This window comes from Hippocampus comes, unplaced genomic scaffold (assembly GCF_001891065.2).
Source record: "Hippocampus comes isolate QL1 unplaced genomic scaffold, H_comes_QL1_v1.1 scaffold129, whole genome shotgun sequence".
Taxonomy (NCBI): domain Eukaryota; kingdom Metazoa; phylum Chordata; class Actinopteri; order Syngnathiformes; family Syngnathidae; genus Hippocampus; species Hippocampus comes.
The window spans coordinates 601,150-620,434 of NW_017805992.1; the positions used below are offsets into that span (position 1 = coordinate 601,150).

Below are 19,285 nucleotides of genomic sequence, written 5' to 3' on the forward strand. Positions count from 1 at the left end.
CTCGGACCGGCGGTTGGAGACCCCTGATTTAACCAGCAGCATTCTGTCATTATTAAATATCAAGGATTAAGTGGTGAACCTTTTTTTTGTTGTTGTTGAAAATCACACATTTCACTGCATCACCCTTCTCAAGTCAATGACACAAAATCATGTTACTGCACCTAAAACAACATTTTTGAATGTTTTTTTTCTTTTTAAGCGACTAAATATTATTGGCTTGCAAGAAGCTGTAACAAGAGGGGGAAAAATGGATTCTGTTGTGATATTTTCATGAAATGCATCCTCACGTACATTTTCAGACAAATGTCTGCAAATGAACAAACCTTCAAATATGGTTCTTGTCCATATGGAGAACGGAAATGGCAGAAAGCTTGACAAGTAAATGTACTTTTACAAATACATGTTGCGAGCTTGCGTTCGGGTCATTGAGAACCAGTTAGGTTCTTCCCTTGATCTCTTTTTGTGCTGATTGAGTACAATAATCTCAGATAAATTTTTTTATGATAGGCTGAAAATTAAACTTCGCCTCCACTGTGATGACAAAAACGGTGCACTTGAAATATACTTGAAATGCAGTTCATCTATGAAATAGTTATTGCTAAATATATATATAAAAAATGTCAAACTTGTCTTTTTTTTTTTTTTTAATTAGACGAAAAATGCCTGGAAGTTCCCCGGCGGGTTGTCGGATCCCGGCGAGAATATTGGTGAGTGACAAGTTGGCACAAGCACAAGGTGTGTCGAAATTGGTAAGCTGCGTCCTTCGAAGGCTCCTCCTGATGTCGCCACCATGGGCCGCATAAACCGTCGCCAATTTGGACAGGCTGAGTGCCTCTCACTTGACTCTCTTCTGTACCGCCGCAAGAGACGGCGATGCGCTTGGCTGAGAGAAGAGATGCCCCAAAGCAGCCTTCACTCGGGACCCGTCTCCATGGGAACAAAGGCCAGATTTGAAGGCTAGACTGGAAGGCCGCTTGAATTTGGACACTCGCGTGAGGTTGAGGTGCATGGAAGTTACACCATGATGCCTTCAAATTCAGCCTCTGAAGGACACAGCCTACCAATTTGGACACAGAAACAGTGCCATCTTAATGGAGTTCAAACCTTTCGTCGTCAGTGGTTGTCAGACCCCCAAAATTTGAGAATCTGTGATTCACTGCACATGAATTTGAAGTGCACACAAAGAGAGAAAAGCAGCTTTACTATCGTTGTCGGTACTTCACGTTAATCCGCAACACCGAATCCTTCCCAGGAGTGACAGCGGTGCGCGAAGTCTTGGAAGAAACGGGGATCCGGTCCGAGTTCCGATCTCTACTGAGCATCCGTCAGCAGCACAACCACCCGGGCGCCTTCGGCATGTCCGACATATACGTCATCTGCCGCCTCAGACCGCTCAGCTACGACATCCATTTCTGCACACGCGAGTGCGAGCGCTGTGAGTGGCTGAGCCTTGCCGAGCTGGCGCGTACCGCCGACACCACGCCCATCACGTCTCGGGTGGCCAGGCTGCTGCTGCACGGGCTGGAGCGCGGGTTCGAGAGCATCGACCTCGCCATGGAGGAGCTGCCCGCCGTCTACTCTGGGATGTTTTACCAGCTCTACCATCGACAGATTCCTTCATCTTAGCTATAACAAACAATGCAAGGACCTGGCCTGGCTCCAGTGTTCTTGGGGAGCACTCTCTCCTATTTATGACTGGACCACTACTACCTACTACACATACTGTTTTTCAGTGGGTTTTATTTTTGAGAAGATAACAGACTGGGAACAGTGCATTTGACAACCAGCCGTGACCTCAGCTTTCCACCAAACAGCCCAATCCCACTGTCGTCCCAACTTGGCAAACACCTATGACTATCCTCTGCGTTTGTATTTTACCATCAAAATGACAGTCAGTCGAAATGCTGATTCCACTAAACCAAGAATTTAGATAATCGGATGATGGGTTGCACAGAAATTGAGTTTTTATTGTTGGGGAAAAATGGCCTATGTCGCCTCTCCATAAAGCAGGTCCAAAAAAACAATTTTAAATTTGAGTGAAACAGGATAACTTCCTTATTTCCCAGCATCTCATTGACCCTTAAGCTTTGTCTACTATTTGGGGGAAGCCTTCTCTAATTGGCTGATAAGTTTCAGTTCAGATATCTACCAATAACACAGGCCGAAATTCCGGGGGCTCTCCAAGTTGATTGCAAGATGCAATAAAGTCTATGAAACCGATTCTGCCACTTATCAACCTTTCAATTTGAACCAACAAAAACCTCAATATGCATAGTCAGGAAGACAAATACATGTATGACAATTACAAGTTGAAAAAGAAGGCGACACGTGTGCCTGAATGTAAAGAAATTATTTTTAGAGTCCGCAAAGACTTTTGCTAGCTGTCATCTTTTCAAGATGAGCGAAAAAAACCCTGGCTAGCCTTCTTGAACATTTGAAGTATCATTACAAAGGCACCACATTTGGAAACAATTCCAATAAAATTGTGAATTGTGTTTGATTCACAAAAAATATGGACAAAAAAAAAAGCATAGTCTCTATCTCCGACGGTCAATGTTCATGTCTCCAAGAAACTTGGATCTTGAATGTACGGTCAAATTTGCCAAGTTGGGACGAGGAAGTTTTACCTCTGTGCCTCACAAGTTCATATCCTTAGCTTTGAATGTTGCGTTATTACAAACGGGCTGACTTGCCAAAGCTAACTACAGCATCTCCATCGTCTTTGATTGACGTCGGGCTACACTGAACCTCTTTCACGTCACTTGTCTTGCATTGGTTTTCATTCTGCTCCAATGCGGCACAAATGCAATAAGATGCCTCGGGAAGATGCATCGGAAAGTGAAACACAGGCTTGAGGTTTCATTTAAAGTGTTTGAAATGCCCCCCGACCCCCAGCCCCCCCCATTCTGCTCCAATGCGGCACAAATGCAATAAGATGCCTCGGGAAGATGCATCGGAAAGTGAAACACAGGCTTGAGGTTTCATTTAAAGTGTTTGAAATGCCCCCCGCCCCCCACCCCCCCCCCCTTTTTTTTTTTTTGGCAACGTCTTTCTCCAAGACACCTTGTGTTGAAAGGCTTAATCTGAAAGAAAATCCTATGATGTAAAGTATAATCCCAAATCCTCTTCAGCAAGCCATCTAGTTCTCTTCACGCTCTTAGGATTGATGGGAAAAAAAATATACAAATATAAATCAAGGTGTGTCGGAATAATAAGACGTAACAGTTGTAAAATGATCACAGCAACTTCTTTCGGACAGTGGCGACATAGCTTCACTGCCATCACACCATAAGACATAAAAATGACTGTAATTTGTCCCATCTTAGCTCTTGGCAGACATCGGGAGGAAGAGGATGGCTTTCTGACCCGGTCCAGTTTTGCTTCCAGATTTGTACTGGCCGGTCCGCTTCAGCGCCACATACATGCCGGGGTACTTCCTGGAGCGGTACGTGTTGTAGTTGTTGCTCTCCAGCCGCTCCAAAAAATAACATTCCTCGGTCGCTCGTCTCTGAGGACGAAGACAGAGAGGTATTACAATGCCCATCCGTTTTCTGCGTATTTTACCCTGACTTCAGGGGAAATGACTGGTCATCAGTCATTCACAGGGCAAATATAGAGAGACAGACAATTGTTTCCGCACCATAAAACCCAGCAGTCAAAGGACTGAATTACAACAATTGATAGTACTGGTAATACACTGCAGACTGACGGTTTACCATTCAGTTATGTTGAAGTGAACTGAGGACTGTACTGTAATACCCCGGGAAAGGGGTAGAATTTTACTACGAATATCATAAAAATGTGAGCATTGACCCCAAAAAAGTTTATATTTGCTTGTATTAACCCTTTCATGCATCCTGTAACCTGATAACACGATAAGCTTTCCACTGTAGTAAGCTCCGTGCCTGAAAGGGTTAATAGGTAAAACCATAAATATACCACAAAGTGTGATCCTAAAACAAGTTTAACATTATGTCAAAGTAATCATACATTATCTTGAAAAAAACCTAATAATAATTGATAAATAATACATGGATTAAAAAATAAATGCACCCAAAGTGCACGTGTCCAATGAATCGTATTTAACTTTCACACACAGCCTGAGCTAAACTTGTTTTTTTTTTTTCCAAGATGGCACCCGAGTAGGCAGCCGTCGGCAAGTGCACTTCAAGAGCCTTGCTTTTTTGTTGTTTTTGTGTTTTGTCACATGGTGTTTGTTGTTACGTGTGAACCTGATGTAGATTGTTTTCAGCATTATTTGGCCACGACATTTGTCAAAGGAGAAAAATCTGTGCTTGGAGGTTGCGCCTTCTCGGCAGCACGCGTGTACCAGCACTGATTTTGATTGGGAGGAATGTTGGCGCCATCTGACTGTCATTGCTAGACAGCCCCGGTGGCTTGCGTTTTTTGCGCCTGAAATGGGCAGCATTTTTCACAGCCCCGCTTTGTTCAGCGGGAATGTCGGTAATGTTGGACAGTCTGTGGCTGGCTTGATGGATGGATGGCTTGTGGAACCGACGATGAGAAGAAACGAGTGTCAGCGCAGAGCGACGATGCGTATGTGGAACTGGGAGTCGCGGCTTGGAATTGAAGCGGATTTACATGGGACAGGAGATGTTAGCCAATCTCGCTTCTTGTTTGCTTTCAAACTTAGCTTGTAGCAGACGTGTGCACGTTTTCAGCATGACGGCTTTGATCCACTGGTGAAAGTACACTTTGATTCGCTCCTCTTTCATCTAGAACTGCTTCAAAGAACAAAGCGTCTGCAGAAAAGTGGTTGAAATTGCATGACTGTCTGTGTCTTATGTGTTGTGTTGTATTATTTTGTCATTTTATGTTAACTGTTCTGTTGATAGCGGCGCGGGTACCCGCAGTGGCTCCTCTCTCTCCTGTGGTTGCACTGTGGTTGAGAGGAAAGAAATTTCATCTGTGCTGTATGTTTCACATAGAGCATATTTGGCAATAAAGTTGACTTGACAAAGAAAACTTGTTTCTCCATGGAGATGTATCACTTTGACATGCTAAATAATGTGTAAACATGATCTGCGAATATTAAGGGATTCCACTCTATTGCAAACCTGCAACGTCATTCTTTTTTCTGAATAAACTCATTTCCCCATTTCCCCTTTGTTTCAGTTCTGCACAATAGGACATTCCAGTGTCTCAAAATCTCTATCATCCCAATTTTCAAACATTGTTGCCTATTGACTGAACTGTGAATAGTGCCTTACAACCGAAAGAGTTGAAAACTTATGCTCGAGCGATATTTTGAATTGTGGTGAAAATGTGCAGTAATTATGACAGAAACTAGCGCAGGCTTTCTAAAGATGTTCAATACCAGCAACGAGATATTTCATTTGAACTACTCACCCTGGCATGTAAATGGGGCTTGGCTAGCAAATTTCATAAAACCTGTGTCAAGTAATTCAAACTGCTCTATTTATGATAGAAGCCAGCCAACCGGACAATCCACAGTTAAAGAAATAACCGGCGTGACAAAAGACAGCAGGCGTGGTCCACTCACCGCTCCAAACAGTCGTCCGTCTCTGTTCATGGCCAGGTAGCGGTTGGCACAAACGCCCTTGATGACCACCTCGCCGACCGATGTGGCCTGCAGCTGAAGCGTAACTGGGGGTGAACAGACAAAAATGTCTTTGGCACAGACTGCAAATGTCAAGGAAAGCACATGACGCTCGGGACTCGAGACACATGCGATGAGAAACCAATTTAAAAGGTTTCCTAGAGCAGCGGTCACCAAACTTTTTTGCCCCATGGACCGGTTTAATGTCAGACAATATCTTCAGGGACCGGCCTGATAAATACAACGGCCAGATAAATACAACAAAATAATATGATATGACCTGCATGAAACCTGTGGTGTTTTCTAAACATAATAATAAACACGAATCATGACACGAGGAACGTCCTATCTGGCCGCAACGCTCTGTGGTCACTACGGTAACGTTTAAACAAGCCTTCAAAATAAGATACAAAGTGCATGAAAAATACGTCTCACCAAACGCAGACTGCAGAGTGGGCTTGGTGCGTGTGAATCTCCCGTTGAGATAAATCCCTCTTTTAAGTAGGAGTCCTGATACTGTCTATTAAATGTAGAGCTGTCAAATTATCGCGTTAATTGCGATTAATTACAGAACAATTACTGCGTTTTTATTTTTTAATCGTTTTAATCTAGATTTTAATCTCTACCTTTATTGTTTCTGTAGGTGGGTTGCCTTTTTCTAATAGCCCTTTTTATGTGTTGGCGTCCTGTGTTCGAGTTGTTGAGGGTGGAGAAACAACTGTCAGTCACAGCCTGAAGCGGACATTAATTGGCCGCCATTATGTTGGGACTAGTTTAGCCGAAGCTGATAGGCTCCCATTGGAGTTGGGTGGGTTTAGTGAGCAGCGGTGAGGAGTGGAGAGGTGAAAATGGAGCAGGATGTGAGAGTTCTTGGCATAATGAACGGAAAATGTACATTCCAAAAATGCCTTGATGACACAATTGATAAAGGAAGAGTGTTGTGCCTAATTTGTAAGAAGTGTGCGTACCACCGAAGCAGCTCAAATTTAGCCTCCCACATCAATGCAAAGCACCCAGTCGCGAGTGCAGCCCCAGCTAACGTTAGCACCGAAAGTGTTAGCAATATAGCGAGCGAGCTATTCAAAGCTCTTTGGCAAATTAAACTCGAGAACACCCCACATACGCGGCATAGTTAATGTCTCCTCTGTAGACTACTAGAAGTGATTGATTTTTATTTCAACACTTTTAGTTTGTCATGATGAACAATGTTATTTCTGAAGTGCTAACTTACAGAACTGTGATTTAAGGGTCTGTTTTATTGTTTATTATCTGAAGCAAGTACTTGTATTGCTCAGAAAATTGTTCTTACTGTTATTGATATGTTAACCTAAGCACTTTCTAAGGACCTGATGTTCTATTTTATTTTTATTTTGTAATTCTTTGGAGATTTACAAAAACAAATAAAACAGTGATATTCCCCCTCGTGGTCGAAACTAAAGGTTGCAGGTAGGACTTTGACTAGTCTCAAATACAGCAGAAAATAAATGGCTAGGACTGCATCTGTCAAAGTCTGCTGAAAAACAATAAAATACTTTATAATGCCACTTTTTTGTTTATCTTTTGAGCTGCCTCAATAATGTAACGAATTTAAAATAAAAATAGGGGTTTTCTCAGTAATTTTTAGATGAGATTAAAATATAGATTAATTAGATTAATTAATTACAGATCCTAATTAATTAATCGCACTTTTTTTTTTAAATCACGTGACAGCACTAATTAAATGGAGCCTTCTTTTTCTTGAAAGTCGTAGGCTCCTCTTCTGTCTCCGGGCTGGGCCTTTCCCCTTCCCAAAGAAACTTTCCAAAGACGTTTGTTTTTTACTCATTTTGTTAGCTCCTGGATTTCATTTTCACGGGAACATATCACGTGACCAAGAAGCGTGCCTTTACCTGAGTCAAGACTGCACACGAATGTAACAGAGAATCCGGTAATTTTTTCAAAATAAAACATCTTTCAGATTCCAAAATGAATAAAACGGAAGTAATGTAAGTTATTTAGTCTTTCTGTGCAGCCCGGTACCAAATGACCCACAGACCGGTACCGGTTCGCGGTCCAGGGGTTGGGGACCTTTGTCCTAGACTGTTTTTAAGCTGTTAGGTCTTGTTTTTTGAACCAGGATGAGATCACAAGAATGTGGCAGACCACAGAATACTTAAAGAAATTGTGTCTGTGGTTGGGTTTTTACAAAATTTGGCATTCTGTTTTCATGTCCATCTTAATTTTTTGTGGTTGACTGCAGGGAAATCAAGACATTTACCCTCCAAAATTTCAGCGTAAGCATCCAACAAAGGTTTGAAGAGAGAGAACTTTGACCAGACCAGGTACCTGCATCGGTAAATTCGAACCCCAGACCAGGTGCCTTCACACCCGCATCGGTAAACCTGCTTAGTATGATTAATAAATGTGTGTGTGTGTGTGTGTGTGTGTATACACATATACACACATATATTTATTTATTTATTTATTTATTTATTTATTTGCCCGGGAAGCTGTGGTCAGGACTCAAGGATGTGGTCTCTAAGTCACTGGAGCAATTAAGTTCTGAGGTGAATGGCGTTCAACCAATCGCATGCCACCAAAAGTGCAACGCCCCCGTGACCCAAGAGTTACTTAGAGGAAACAGTTCCATAGTAATTTCCCTTAACTTTGTACAGCCACATACCCGTAGCATCAATGCACCAGGGAAATATAATCTCGGCATTAGTAAATGTTCTGTGATGTAATCCCGAAATTTGGCAGGTCTCTGATGCTTCAACAAAAGTACCATTGATGGGGCACTGCTATGATCCTATTGATGAGAAATAGCTCGACTCATTAGCTCCCCATGCTAGCAGTCCTTCGAAAACATCCGCTCGCCTGTGTACTCAGGTTTCTATTTCAAAGTGTTGTGACACCTTGTTATCGAAGGTCAATTTAATTGCCTTTGGGAGCTCCTCTCTTCCGGAACACCATCTAAATCAAGGTACTTGTTTTGGTGCCTGGCTCAGGAACAAAACATTTTCCAAACATTTTTGTTTTGCTGAGGCATTTGATGAGCGCCTCCCTGTCTCTCCTAATGTTGGCTGTTTAAAAATATTCAGCGTAGCGGACCAAACAAGGCCCGCTTATGCCTTGTAACTCAGGAGGACTGTGTAAACTGTGTTCTTTAGAAAGTGAAAGTGCCCTCATGTAGCTTCAATTTTTTTGGGGCCGCAGGCCTTAGTCATCAGGAAGTCGCCCCCACTGACTTTTTGTGTTGTGTTGTCTTGTGTGACGTCTGAAAATGTGAGTCAGCATGGCGAGCTCAATTTACTAAATACAGAAATGTTCCATTGATTCCAGAACACTTGACGTTGCATTCCCGGAACTTCACACCTTTGTATGAGCTAAGGGAGAAAATAAAGACAGCGGGGACTTACTGTGGGGATCGCTCTTCTCCCGGATTCCGTCCACTCCCCCATCTGATTTGATCCGCAAGAAGAAGCCCCCATTCTTACAGTATAGCCTTTTGGGTTCCTTGAAGGTTCCGGGCGGAAAGCCACCACTACCGTCTTCAGGCGTGGAGGGAAGCGTGGTGATATCTCCGGTGGCCATCTCCTCCTCCTCCTCCTCTCTCAGACGGCGACTGCTCCGACTCCTTCTGGAAGAGCCCCACGGTGGCCTCCCACTAACTTCCCTCCTCCCCCCTCCTCAGAGCTTCACACCGACTGGCTCGCAAAAGACCTCAGGGGTCAGTGTGAACAGGCTGGTGGCAAGGGCCTCAAGTGCCCTTTTGACAACTGAAATTCACAAACAGAAGGTTTCCACGGCGAGCTGGAAAAATGTCGGCAAATCCGCAATTTCCATGCGCTTGCCTTCTGTTTAGAGTGTTGTAGTTGAGGGGGTGGATGGTAGCCTCGCTCCCTGCACCCCCTCACCCTCTTTTTTCTTCTTCTTCTCGCCGCCTTCCTGTGTAGTAGTTTAATCAAAGCAGCTGCCTGAGATCTGAGTCCAAAGCTTTCCCCATTCGGGCCTCATTTCGCATGCGCCCTAAGAGCGCCGACGCATAGTAAAGCTCACGCCCACTAGCGCTCTGCGATTCGCAGACGTCAAGAAAGCGGAGCTGGGGGCAGAGGAGTGGTTCATCTTGGACCGTTTCACTGTGACCATTCAACCACGTGAACAGAACCAGTGTTTTCATTCAGCCGGGCTGCTCGAGCGGCAATCTGATTTCAGTGGTTCACGGTGTTCCGAACTTGTTGTGGAGTTCTTTGTGGAGTTTTTTGTTTTTTTATTTCCTTTCATTGGTTTGGGCTTCTGGGCAAATGTAACCACATCTGAAACCCATCCTGGATCAGTTGAATTCCAGATGGGCTCATTTTGGTGACAGATCTCCCGCCCGCCACAAACAAGCACCCAGTCAAACGTGCATGTGTGATGTGTAATCTACTTGAGCTCAGTGGCACAATATCAAGCTGTCTAAAAACAGACTCGGCAATACCAGACAAATCAATTAGAGATGGACTATTGTTGACATGCCACATTCCACATCAGTGCCTGGGAAGAGAATTAGTATCCCAGTGACTACCTCCCGGAGTTCACTTTGTGTATCTGTCAGAGATTTTCTCGGACAAAGTTAAAGAAATGACTCGGCACACAGGGAAAATTGTCTTCAATATCAGCGGGAGGGGATCTCTGAGAGCGAACGACGGTTTAGTTGCTCCGATGATCACACACTCAGAGTCCCGCCCTCCAAGAGTTCGACATTTTATTGTAACATATGCAAAATACAAGAAAACCACTGCCCCCGATATTTGCATGCCGCACCCCCGGTCCGGCCCCTCGGTGGTGATTGGTTACCTGTTTTTTAAACTTGAACCACCAGTACGTTGGCGCCTTTTCTGTCTGGTCTACATCGAATTAACATGTTGCAGACTTTGCGGATGGCCAATGTCGCCTGGGCGCGACGGGTGTTCTCAACTCGTCTTTTGTTGTTCAACCGCGGTTCCCAAATTATTCGTTCCCCTTTTGTGACCGAGCTTCGCCCTCTCCCCTGTGATCACCCACCTGCATTGACGTGCTAATTGTGGACTTCAACCGTCCTCCGGCCAGGTGGCCGGCACCTTTGTGTACAGGCATTTGGGGGTGCTGGATATGCACCCAAACGTTTAGATGTGCCCAAATTAAATGAAACTTTAAACATGATACAATTTTGCTCATAGATTCCTCTAACAGTATCGCTACAGAAAGTATTCCATAATATCCAAGCATTCGCGCACACGTTCACAACTCTAGACAATTTTAATCAATCCAGATTATCCGCAAATAGCACAGAGAGTCAAACTCCCCTGAAAGCAGATATTCAAACCCAGAACCTTTGACTTTGAGGCAGACATGGAAGCTGCTTTTGTCACCCACAATAAGATTCACAGCTGCCACTGGGGGGGAAAAGAGAAGTGTTCTATGTCTCCGGATTAACAAGTTATGTGTGCCTCAGGTGGCGGCAAAGATTTATGGTTTGCATCTGGTGGGTTTAAATACCCTCCATCTAGTCTCCTTAGGTGTCGCCTTTAAACCTTATTTTGGAACATGACAGTGGGCATCCTGTCCAAAACTCCCGTAACCAAGGGAATCCACAAGCAATCCCCGTAGCCAAAACATGTCGTCAGAGATTTTCTCGGACAAAGTTAAAGAAATGACTCGGCACACAGGGAAAATTGTCTTCAATATCAGCGGGAGGGGATCTCTGAGAGCGAACGACGGTTTAGTTGCTCCGATGATCACACACTCAGAGTCCCGCCCTCCAAGAGTTCGACATTTTATTGTAACATATGCAAAATACAAGAAAACCACTGCCCCCGATATTTGCATGCCGCACCCCCGGTCCGGCCCCTCGGTGGTGATTGGTTACCTGTTTTTTAAACTTGAACCACCAGTACGTTGGCGCCTTTTCTGTCTGGTCTACATCGAATTAACATGTTGCAGACTTTGCGGACGACAAATGTCGCCTGGGCGCGACGGGTGTTCTCAACTCGTCTTTTGTTGTTCAACCGCTGTTCCCAAATTATTCATTCCCCTTTTGTGACCGAGTTTCGCCCCCTCCCCTGTGATTGCCCACCTGCATTGACGTGCTAATTGTGGACTTCAACCGTCCTCCGGCCAGGTGGCCGGCACCTTTGTGTACAGGCATTTGGGGGTGCTGGATATGCACCCAAACGTTTAGATGTGCCCAAATTAAATGAAACTTTAAACATGATACAATTTTGCTCATAGATTCCTCTAACAGTATCGCTACAGAAAGTATTCCATAATATCCAAGCATTCGCGCACACGTTCACAACTCTAGACAATTTTAATCAATCCAGATTATCCGCAAATAGCACAGAGAGTCAAACTCCCCTGAAAGCAGATATTCAAACCCAGAACCTTTGACTTTGAGGCAGACATGGAAGCTGCTTTTGTCACCCACAATAAGATTCACAGCTGCCACTGGGGGGGAAAAGAGAAGTGTTCTATGTCTCCGGATTAACAAGTTATGTGTGCCTCAGGTGGCGGCAAAGATTTATGGTTTGCATCTGGTGGGTTTAAATACCCTCCATCTAGTCTCCTTAGGTGTCGCCTTTAAACCTTATTTTGGAACATGACAGTGGGCATCCTGTCCAAAACTCCCGTAACCAAGGGAATCCACAAGCAATCCCCGTAGCCAAAACATGTCAAAATTCTGTCATTGATTCACGTTTATTGATGACCTCAATATCCTCATCCAATTTTCATTTGTTTTTGTTTTTTTCCAACTCCAAAACGAGTCGTTACGACGTCTGCCTCACATTTAGGTTCTGGATTTGAGCATCAGCTCAAGGTTTCCTGTGTGGAACTTGCATGTTGTCCCCCTACTATCGTGGATTTCTAAGCGTACTGTGGATTCCTCTCACAATCCAGAAACTTAAACTTTAGGTACACTTAATTGTCCACAAGTGTGAATGCTTGCTGACCAGTCCAGGATGTGCCACCGTCGGCTGGGATCGGCTCCAGGTCACTGATCGACGGATGTATGGATGGATGGATGGAATGCTTCCTTCTCAACAACCATTCCCGATCTTGATGTGTCGGCAAATTTCCTCAACTAGCCATCTGGTCTCCCCCATGTGGTAAACATTGGTAGTACTATTTTAGACAGACGGAGGAAGATCCCCTTCGCTTCCATTCCCCAAATCTTGACACTATTTGAACATAACTATCACGTGTATCGCTAACATGTCATAGCAATTAGAAAGCAGCTTGTGAATTTGAATTTAGTTTTTCTTTATCCTCATAACATGACATCTTTTATTCTGAAAAAGACAGAAATTCACACCTTCACTTTTGATTTTTGTGATGATACGTCACAATCATCAAAGCTTGTGACGAATAATTGTCCCAAAGTTAAGGCAGGGGGAATGTGACGTTCTGTATTTTCCGAACAATAAATCACTCCCGAGTATAAATCGCCCCAGCCATAAACTGCATAATGAAGAAAAAAAACCACACACATTTAAGTCGCATTTTGGGGGGAAATGTATTTGATAAAATCCAACACCAACAAAAGACATGTCATCTTGAAAGGCAAATACAAATAAAAATAGAGAGCAACAGGCTGAACAAGTGTACGATATGCTAAAGTTACATGACGCATAAACAACGAACAGAGAACGTGCCTGGTATGTTATCGATAGCATAAAGAACACGCTTAGTCAGGTATCGATAGCATAAAGAACATGCTAACAAGTTTACCAAACAATCAGTGACACTCCTACTCACATCATCCAATGGAAGAAAGCTTCATCCTCGACGCTTCCTCTTCTACGTCACTTCAGTCAAGAGTCATCATCGTCAGTTGTTTTTAGAGAGTGACCGCCAATGTGGAAACTATTAACACGGGCCTCGAGCACTCTCTTGCGGTTCAATGTGAACATAACACGTGAAATGACAAAATGTGTTCATCATTTCACACATTAGTCGCAAAACGTGTTCATCATTTCACACATTAGTCGCTCAAGAGTATAAATCGCACCCCTGGCCAAACTATGAAAAAAAACCCTGCGATTTACAGTCTGGAAAATACATTCATTCAATTGCAAAACACCTAACTGAAAATCCAGAGAAGCCCAGTTTGAGAACTACTCATAAGATAAATTAAACATTTATTGTCTCACAATGCAGAAATTTGCAATGTACAGCAGCAAAGTTCGGAGGGAAGAAGTAGAAAAAGTAGAAAACAAGTATTTGCATGCAATAAATATATTTTTAAATGAACTGTACACAGTACAGAATGAAATATAAAAACACAAAATATAGGATATAAGCATATATGCAACTGTGTATGTGCTGCATAGGTGGCTGTGCTATTTACAATGGGTGAGTGGGGGAGAGTCCAGGTTTTCAGGTGCATTTATTCAGTAGCCTGACAGCAGTCGGCAGGAAAGAGCGGCGGTACCTCTCCTTGCAGCGCGGGTGTATCAGTCTCTGGCTGAAGGAGCTGCCGAGTGCAGTCAGGGTGGCCTGGAGGGGGTGAGAGGGTCTGTCCGCCATAGCTGTTAGCTTAGCTAGCATCCTCCTGTTGCCCACCTCCTCCAGAGTGTCCAGGGAGCAGCCCAGGACAGAGCTGGTCCTCCTGACCAGTTGTTCCAGTCTCTCTCTGTCCCGGGCTGAGATGCTGCCTGACCAGCAGACTCAGCCATAATGGATGGCTGAAGCCACCACAGAATCATAGAAGGTCAATCTAATACTTACATGCTCGTTCAAATGGTGTCCAGTCTACATTGCAAAAAAACAACAACACTTTTCTTCTTGCAGTCATAAAAACATGAGTCGTGCATGATTGCCATCCTTGCTTTCATCCACACCAGTGATGATCTCGGCATCCGTCTGCAAGACAAGCAAAACCAGATCCAAAGCTTTCCGCCATGACTCCTGCTTGACGCTAAGATTGTCAAAAACTTTGGACGGGGGAATGCCCTCATCAGAGTCCAAGATGAGTTGTGAGAAATCTGCAGAAATGCTGTTAACATCCTGTAGTTTCTGGTTGACCACAGCCCTGGCTTTGACTTGTGAAATCCCGGTGGAGTTGGCCATCACGGCAGCTAAGTATTCCGTAAAACTGTCCGCCAGGAGGTGCAGGATAATACCAAGGTAGGGGTTAGAACCACGAGTGCCATCTCCGGGATTCTCCGCATCCACTTTCTTCATCAGATAATGAATACAAAACAACTCTGTGACTCCAGCGCCAGGTAGCACCGCTTTGTCTTTCAGCGCATGGTGCACGCGATAGGCACAAGCCCAAAATCGGTCCTCCAGACTCTGCAGCTTCCCGTGTACGGGGCTGGTGATGATGGCCGTGACCAAACGGGTGCTCCCGCCGGCATCAAGGTTGATGGCGGTTAACGGCGTCCCCTCGTGGCTTCCGATTTCCCTCCACATGCTAACCTGGATACCCTTGCCAACGCAACGCTTACTCAACAGCGTGACGTACGTCACCAGAGTCGCTTGAGTAGCAGTGGCCATCTCTTTTAAAACGGACGCTCGAACTTTTCCAACTACCAGTATGTGACGCTGAGAACAGCGTTGAATCACTGCTGCGTTTACGAGCCCACTGACAAGCACCACGTCCACTTCTAAGTGTTGTAACAGTTCCAGGACCTTTCCCATCCACTCTTCCTCTTTGCTCAAATCGGACAGATTCGACTGGTTGCCGACACACTGGATGCCCGCGGGCCTGTTAAAACCGAGATGGCGATAGGAGTGGGATAAATCTCCGCTGATAAGAACGACATTCATGGATTTGTTCTTGAGGTCATGCGCCACAGAAGCCTGGTCTGGATTGAGAAGAATGATGCAGCCCGAACAAACGTGAGCCTCATCTTCTGGTAAACCTGGCAACACGCAAGTGGTCACTTTTGTCACGTCTAACACGGAATTCGGGATGACTTTCGCCTGGATGCGACTGGCTTCGATGACTAAACGCATTGCGTTGTTACAGCCGTGGCTCAGTCCGGCTGCCAGGTGTGCGACGTCAGAAAGACGAGGCTCCGGAACTAAAATAGTTTCAGGCTCGGTGTTGCAAAAATGGCGACTCAGCTTTAATTGCCTTTTTTCTTTGATGACTTTGGATTCTAATGGCGCCTCAGTGACTTGTTTCCGAGTCAACACACAAAGAGCATCGAATGACACGCTGCTTTTTTTGCAAACGTCCACGCACAAGTCCATCCCCTCAATCATGGCCGCAACAACACGGGATGTCGGAATCCCTTGCTGCAAGCACAATAACGCCGCCCGACTCCACGCTCCGGCGAAAAACAGCAGGCATCCGGCCCCCGTGCGATAAACCTCGTGGTGCACCCGAACTGTCTCGTGAACCAGCTGGCTGACAGCACAGGTGGCCAGGTCCAGGTTGTCCAGGATGCGCAAACACGAGCTGGCCAGAGTCGATTCCCCAGTAGCTTCATCCTGGATGAACTTGTACTTTTTACGGGGTCCCAACGTGGAATGTGCAACGGCGGCAATTGCAGACAGCTTCTGCAGTCCCACATGTTGTCGCTGGTTTATTGTCATGCTTCCCAGCATTACTACTCAGGCCTGAAAATAGAAAGACACATTACAAGCTTGAAATTTTTTTCCAGACAGAGTATTAGAAAAGAAAATATTACACTACAAGATTGTAATCATAATTCTGCATGAATTAAGATGTGTATTTTCAAGATTTTGATTCATTGTCTCAATTTAATTCATATCTTATTCTAATCTAAATCATAAAGTCAACAATATATTACTTTTACCTCAAAAATAGACAACTGTTCTCAACAGATTACAACTTTAATCTTGAAAATATTCCTGCTTCTCAAGCACACAACTTTATTCTCATCAAATTCCAACTTTCACCTCAAATATATCAGTTTCAACCAAAAATGATCTCTCTAATATTTGACTTTATTCATCTATTGTTATGACTTCTGATCATGAAAATATATTATAGCATATAGAAATCAATTACTTCACTCTGGTAAAATTACGAATTTAATCTTGAAAATGTTTAACTGGTTTTCCCAAAAACATATAACACATTTATTCTCATAAGATTGCAGATGTAATCAAAAAAAGTGTATGACTGTTTAATTTTTCTAAAATATGTAAAAAACAAACCAAAAAACTTTATTCTTGTCACACTGTGATGGTTTATCCCAAAAATTGAATTTGTCAAAAAGACGTCATTTGCACATGTATGACGTTACTCTCTTAAGCCTCCTGTTGTCCTCTGGTCAAAATGACCCGTCACTGTGTTAAAAACGCCCCAAAAATCCCCTAAATGATATTTTTTTAACTTGAAATTTTATGACTTTTCCTAGATTGACCCCAACTGCAGAAAAATTTAAATGTTGTTTTTATTCACATTTCCATGGAAGCTGTACAAAAAAAAGTACAAAGGTGGTCTTCGGGTCAAAATGACCCATGAGGCAAATAGAGTTGAAATAAAGGTCACAAAGTTATTTACACACCATAGAATGTTTCAATGTTTTAGTTGTGTCTCAGATCAATTAATAGAACACGTGAACAAGACAGTAGCAGACATAAACAAGTCAAGATAGGTGGCGTTCTCGCATATGGCAGAACTCTTTTTTTTGTGGATTTCAAGGGGTTATAAAGGTGCTACAGATGACAGGACTCCGAATTCTCTCTGTGCTGACGCCATGAGTGTGCGTGATGACATTGAAGAGGCTCTAGAGCTGATTTTTTCTGCTATCCAGCAAGACAACTGATTCAGAAGAGGAAGTGGGGGATGTATCAGAAGAAGATCGGGAGGAATATAACCCAGAGCATGATGAATCATCTTCAGAACACGAAGAAATCCCTGAAGCTGAAAGAGAGACTTTCCTTTCAAAAAATGGCAAAATAACATGGTGCTCAGCAGCATATAACCAACAAGGCAGGCATGCAGAACAAAACGTACAGGAGCTCCTGAGAAACCTGATGATCCACCTTCCACAGCCACTTCCCCAGCGAGGGCAAGTAAGAGGAAGAAATGCCAGTTCTGCCCTCAAAAGAAGGACTGTAAAACACATACTGTGTGCTATAGGTGAAAGAAATATATCTGCAAAGGCTGTGCACTTGCACACTGCGCTACATGTGCTAATTAGTTGAATGGGTTGTCTTATTTTTCATATTTTTGTCTTTATTGTATTGTCCTAAATAGTTCACTGGAGGAAAAAAAAGAAACTTTAGTCATTGGAATGAATACAAATGCATCCATAACTCATTTTCGCACATTTTTTTCCTTTTCTTAAGCTATAGAAATACAAGTAAAGAGGGAGAACTATTTCACACATAATGTGGTGAAGGACAAGTTGTTTCTTCAAGCAATATGAAATTTGGTGTTTAAAATTCAATTAAGCTGCTTATTTGGGGGGTTTAGTGAAGATGGGTCATTTTGATCCGGAGGACACAGGGTGTGTACAGAAAATGAGGACAACAGGAGGGTTAAAACTCCAACTTTAACCAAAACATTTTGGGGGGGTTTTCCCCCTCGAAAACATATGTATTTTCTCTTTACAATAAATAACTTCATGCACGCAACCCTGTCGCCATGACCTTTTTTAGCATGGTAGAAGAAGAGGAAAGCAGTGAATCACATGATAGGCTGGAATTGATATCATCAAACAGTTTTCTAAAAGAATGGGGAAAGCAACGGTATGTCCTCTCTTCTATTTTTCACATTTTTATGACTAGCCTTTACTGAATGTCTCATTCTACCTCATGCAGACCTGTTTTGCATATGATCAGAATAAGACAAGATTCTTTTTTTCTTTACTTATACTGTATACCTAAGTATTGTGTCAGTAAATTTGTCCCATTGGTCAGCAGTAACAGGCAGCTAGCTAAAAAAGCCATCTTCTACTCCAGAGCAAAGGCTACCATAAATCCGGATTTGCAACCCTGTTACTGTGATTACAGTGAAAAGCGTTGTATACATCAAATAAATGAAATAAAAACTGTACCATTGATCTACGATGAGCTAATCAAGCCTTTGATAGATTAATACCTATGATTTGTGAACATGTAGCAGAAAATTAGAAAAGTGATGGTTTAATTTTCAATAATTTTGAAACCAAAAAGTCCTCCAATTCTAGAAAGACCCTTACATTAAATTCGAAATTCGTGAAGATGATGGTATAAGCTAGGCTAACATACTATTTCGAAGAATTAAGGCAATTTGTTGACAACTAAAGTTGTGCACAATCAACCATGTGAACGGCGAAATAAGCCGCGGGATATACTACACGTTAAGTCTTAAAGAACTGTTCAATTATGAACGAAAATACCTTCTTTCGGGCGTGCGTGTTGCCCCGACCATTGTTGGCTTCTCATTTCTGGTAACGAGTGCGCATGCGTCGTTTGCCTCGTTGCTATGGGAACAAAGGATGGTCCACAGCGATTGGCGGACCACGTTACATCCCTCCTACTTCTTATTACAAAAAAACAAAAACAAGTGACATTCGTTCAACTATTTAAGCGACACACTGTAAGTCAGTAGATGACTGACATTTGCGTAACTCGTAACCCCAACCGAAACTCAGATGACCGGTTTGTCACGAATATTTTCCCTTTTGGTGGGCCTACCTGCCACTAATGCGCCTGCGCCATTTGCTTGGTTACTCGGGAGACAAAGGAGGGTCCTCAACGATCCATCCCGCCTTCTTTCTTTTGCAATTGGCTGAT

At 43.5% G+C, this 19,285-nt stretch overlaps 3 protein-coding genes across 4 annotated transcripts in view; 1 reads left to right on the forward strand and 2 right to left on the reverse strand.

Moving 5' to 3' along the window:
* nudt6 (nudix (nucleoside diphosphate linked moiety X)-type motif 6) overlaps window positions 1-1,745 on the forward strand; it is a 7,654-nt gene extending 5,909 nt beyond the window's left edge. Inside the window, exons 4-5 of the mRNA XM_019892203.1 lie at window positions 653-707; window positions 1,253-1,745. Coding sequence (XP_019747762.1) covers window positions 653-707; window positions 1,253-1,626 — 429 coding nt within the window. The 3' untranslated portion in view covers window positions 1,627-1,745. The remainder of the gene's footprint in view (window positions 1-652; window positions 708-1,252) is intronic.
* Window positions 1,746-3,307: 1,562 nt separating this feature from the next.
* fgf2 (fibroblast growth factor 2) lies at window positions 3,308-11,144 on the reverse strand. The gene is made up of 4 exons (XM_019892204.1): window positions 10,773-11,144; window positions 8,980-10,150; window positions 5,525-5,628; window positions 3,308-3,508 (listed from the first exon to the last, which is right to left on the reverse strand). The coding sequence occupies exons 2-4, from the start codon at window positions 9,152-9,154 to the stop codon at window positions 3,323-3,325; spliced, it is 465 nt and encodes a 154-aa protein (XP_019747763.1). The 5' UTR covers window positions 9,155-10,150; window positions 10,773-11,144; the 3' UTR covers window positions 3,308-3,322.
* Window positions 11,145-14,223: 3,079 nt separating this feature from the next.
* On the reverse strand, window positions 14,224-19,255 carry bbs12 (Bardet-Biedl syndrome 12). Of its 2 annotated transcripts, XM_019892217.1 has the most exons (3): window positions 19,187-19,255; window positions 18,889-19,031; window positions 14,224-16,150 (listed from the first exon to the last, which is right to left on the reverse strand). In XM_019892217.1, exon 3 carries the CDS (start codon window positions 16,136-16,138, stop codon window positions 14,372-14,374), a length of 1,767 nt encoding a protein of 588 aa, XP_019747776.1. In that variant the 5' UTR covers window positions 16,139-16,150; window positions 18,889-19,031; window positions 19,187-19,255; the 3' UTR covers window positions 14,224-14,371. The 2 variants fall into 2 exon arrangements, with proteins under 2 accessions (XP_019747776.1, XP_019747774.1); XM_019892215.1 differs by having other exon boundaries at window positions 18,889-19,255.
* Between the last annotated feature and the right edge of the window lie 30 nt (window positions 19,256-19,285).

Bases quoted from the DNA above. Each gene is read 5' to 3' on its own strand.
- fgf2 (XM_019892204.1), bottom strand. From the start codon at position 9,154: ATGGCCACCGGAGATATCACCACGCTTCCCTCCACGCCTGAAGACGGT. The intron at 5,629-8,979 runs GTAAGTCCCCGC...GTTCACCCCCAG, and splicing joins GGAGAAGAGCGATCCCCACA to TTACGCTTCAGCTGCAGGCC. The intron at 3,509-5,524 runs GTGAGTGGACCA...CTTCGTCCTCAG, and splicing joins ACGGACGACTGTTTGGAGCG to AGACGAGCGACCGAGGAATG.
- bbs12 (XM_019892217.1), bottom strand. From the start codon at position 16,138: ATGCTGGGAAGCATGACAATAAACCAGCGACAACATGTGGGACTGCAG.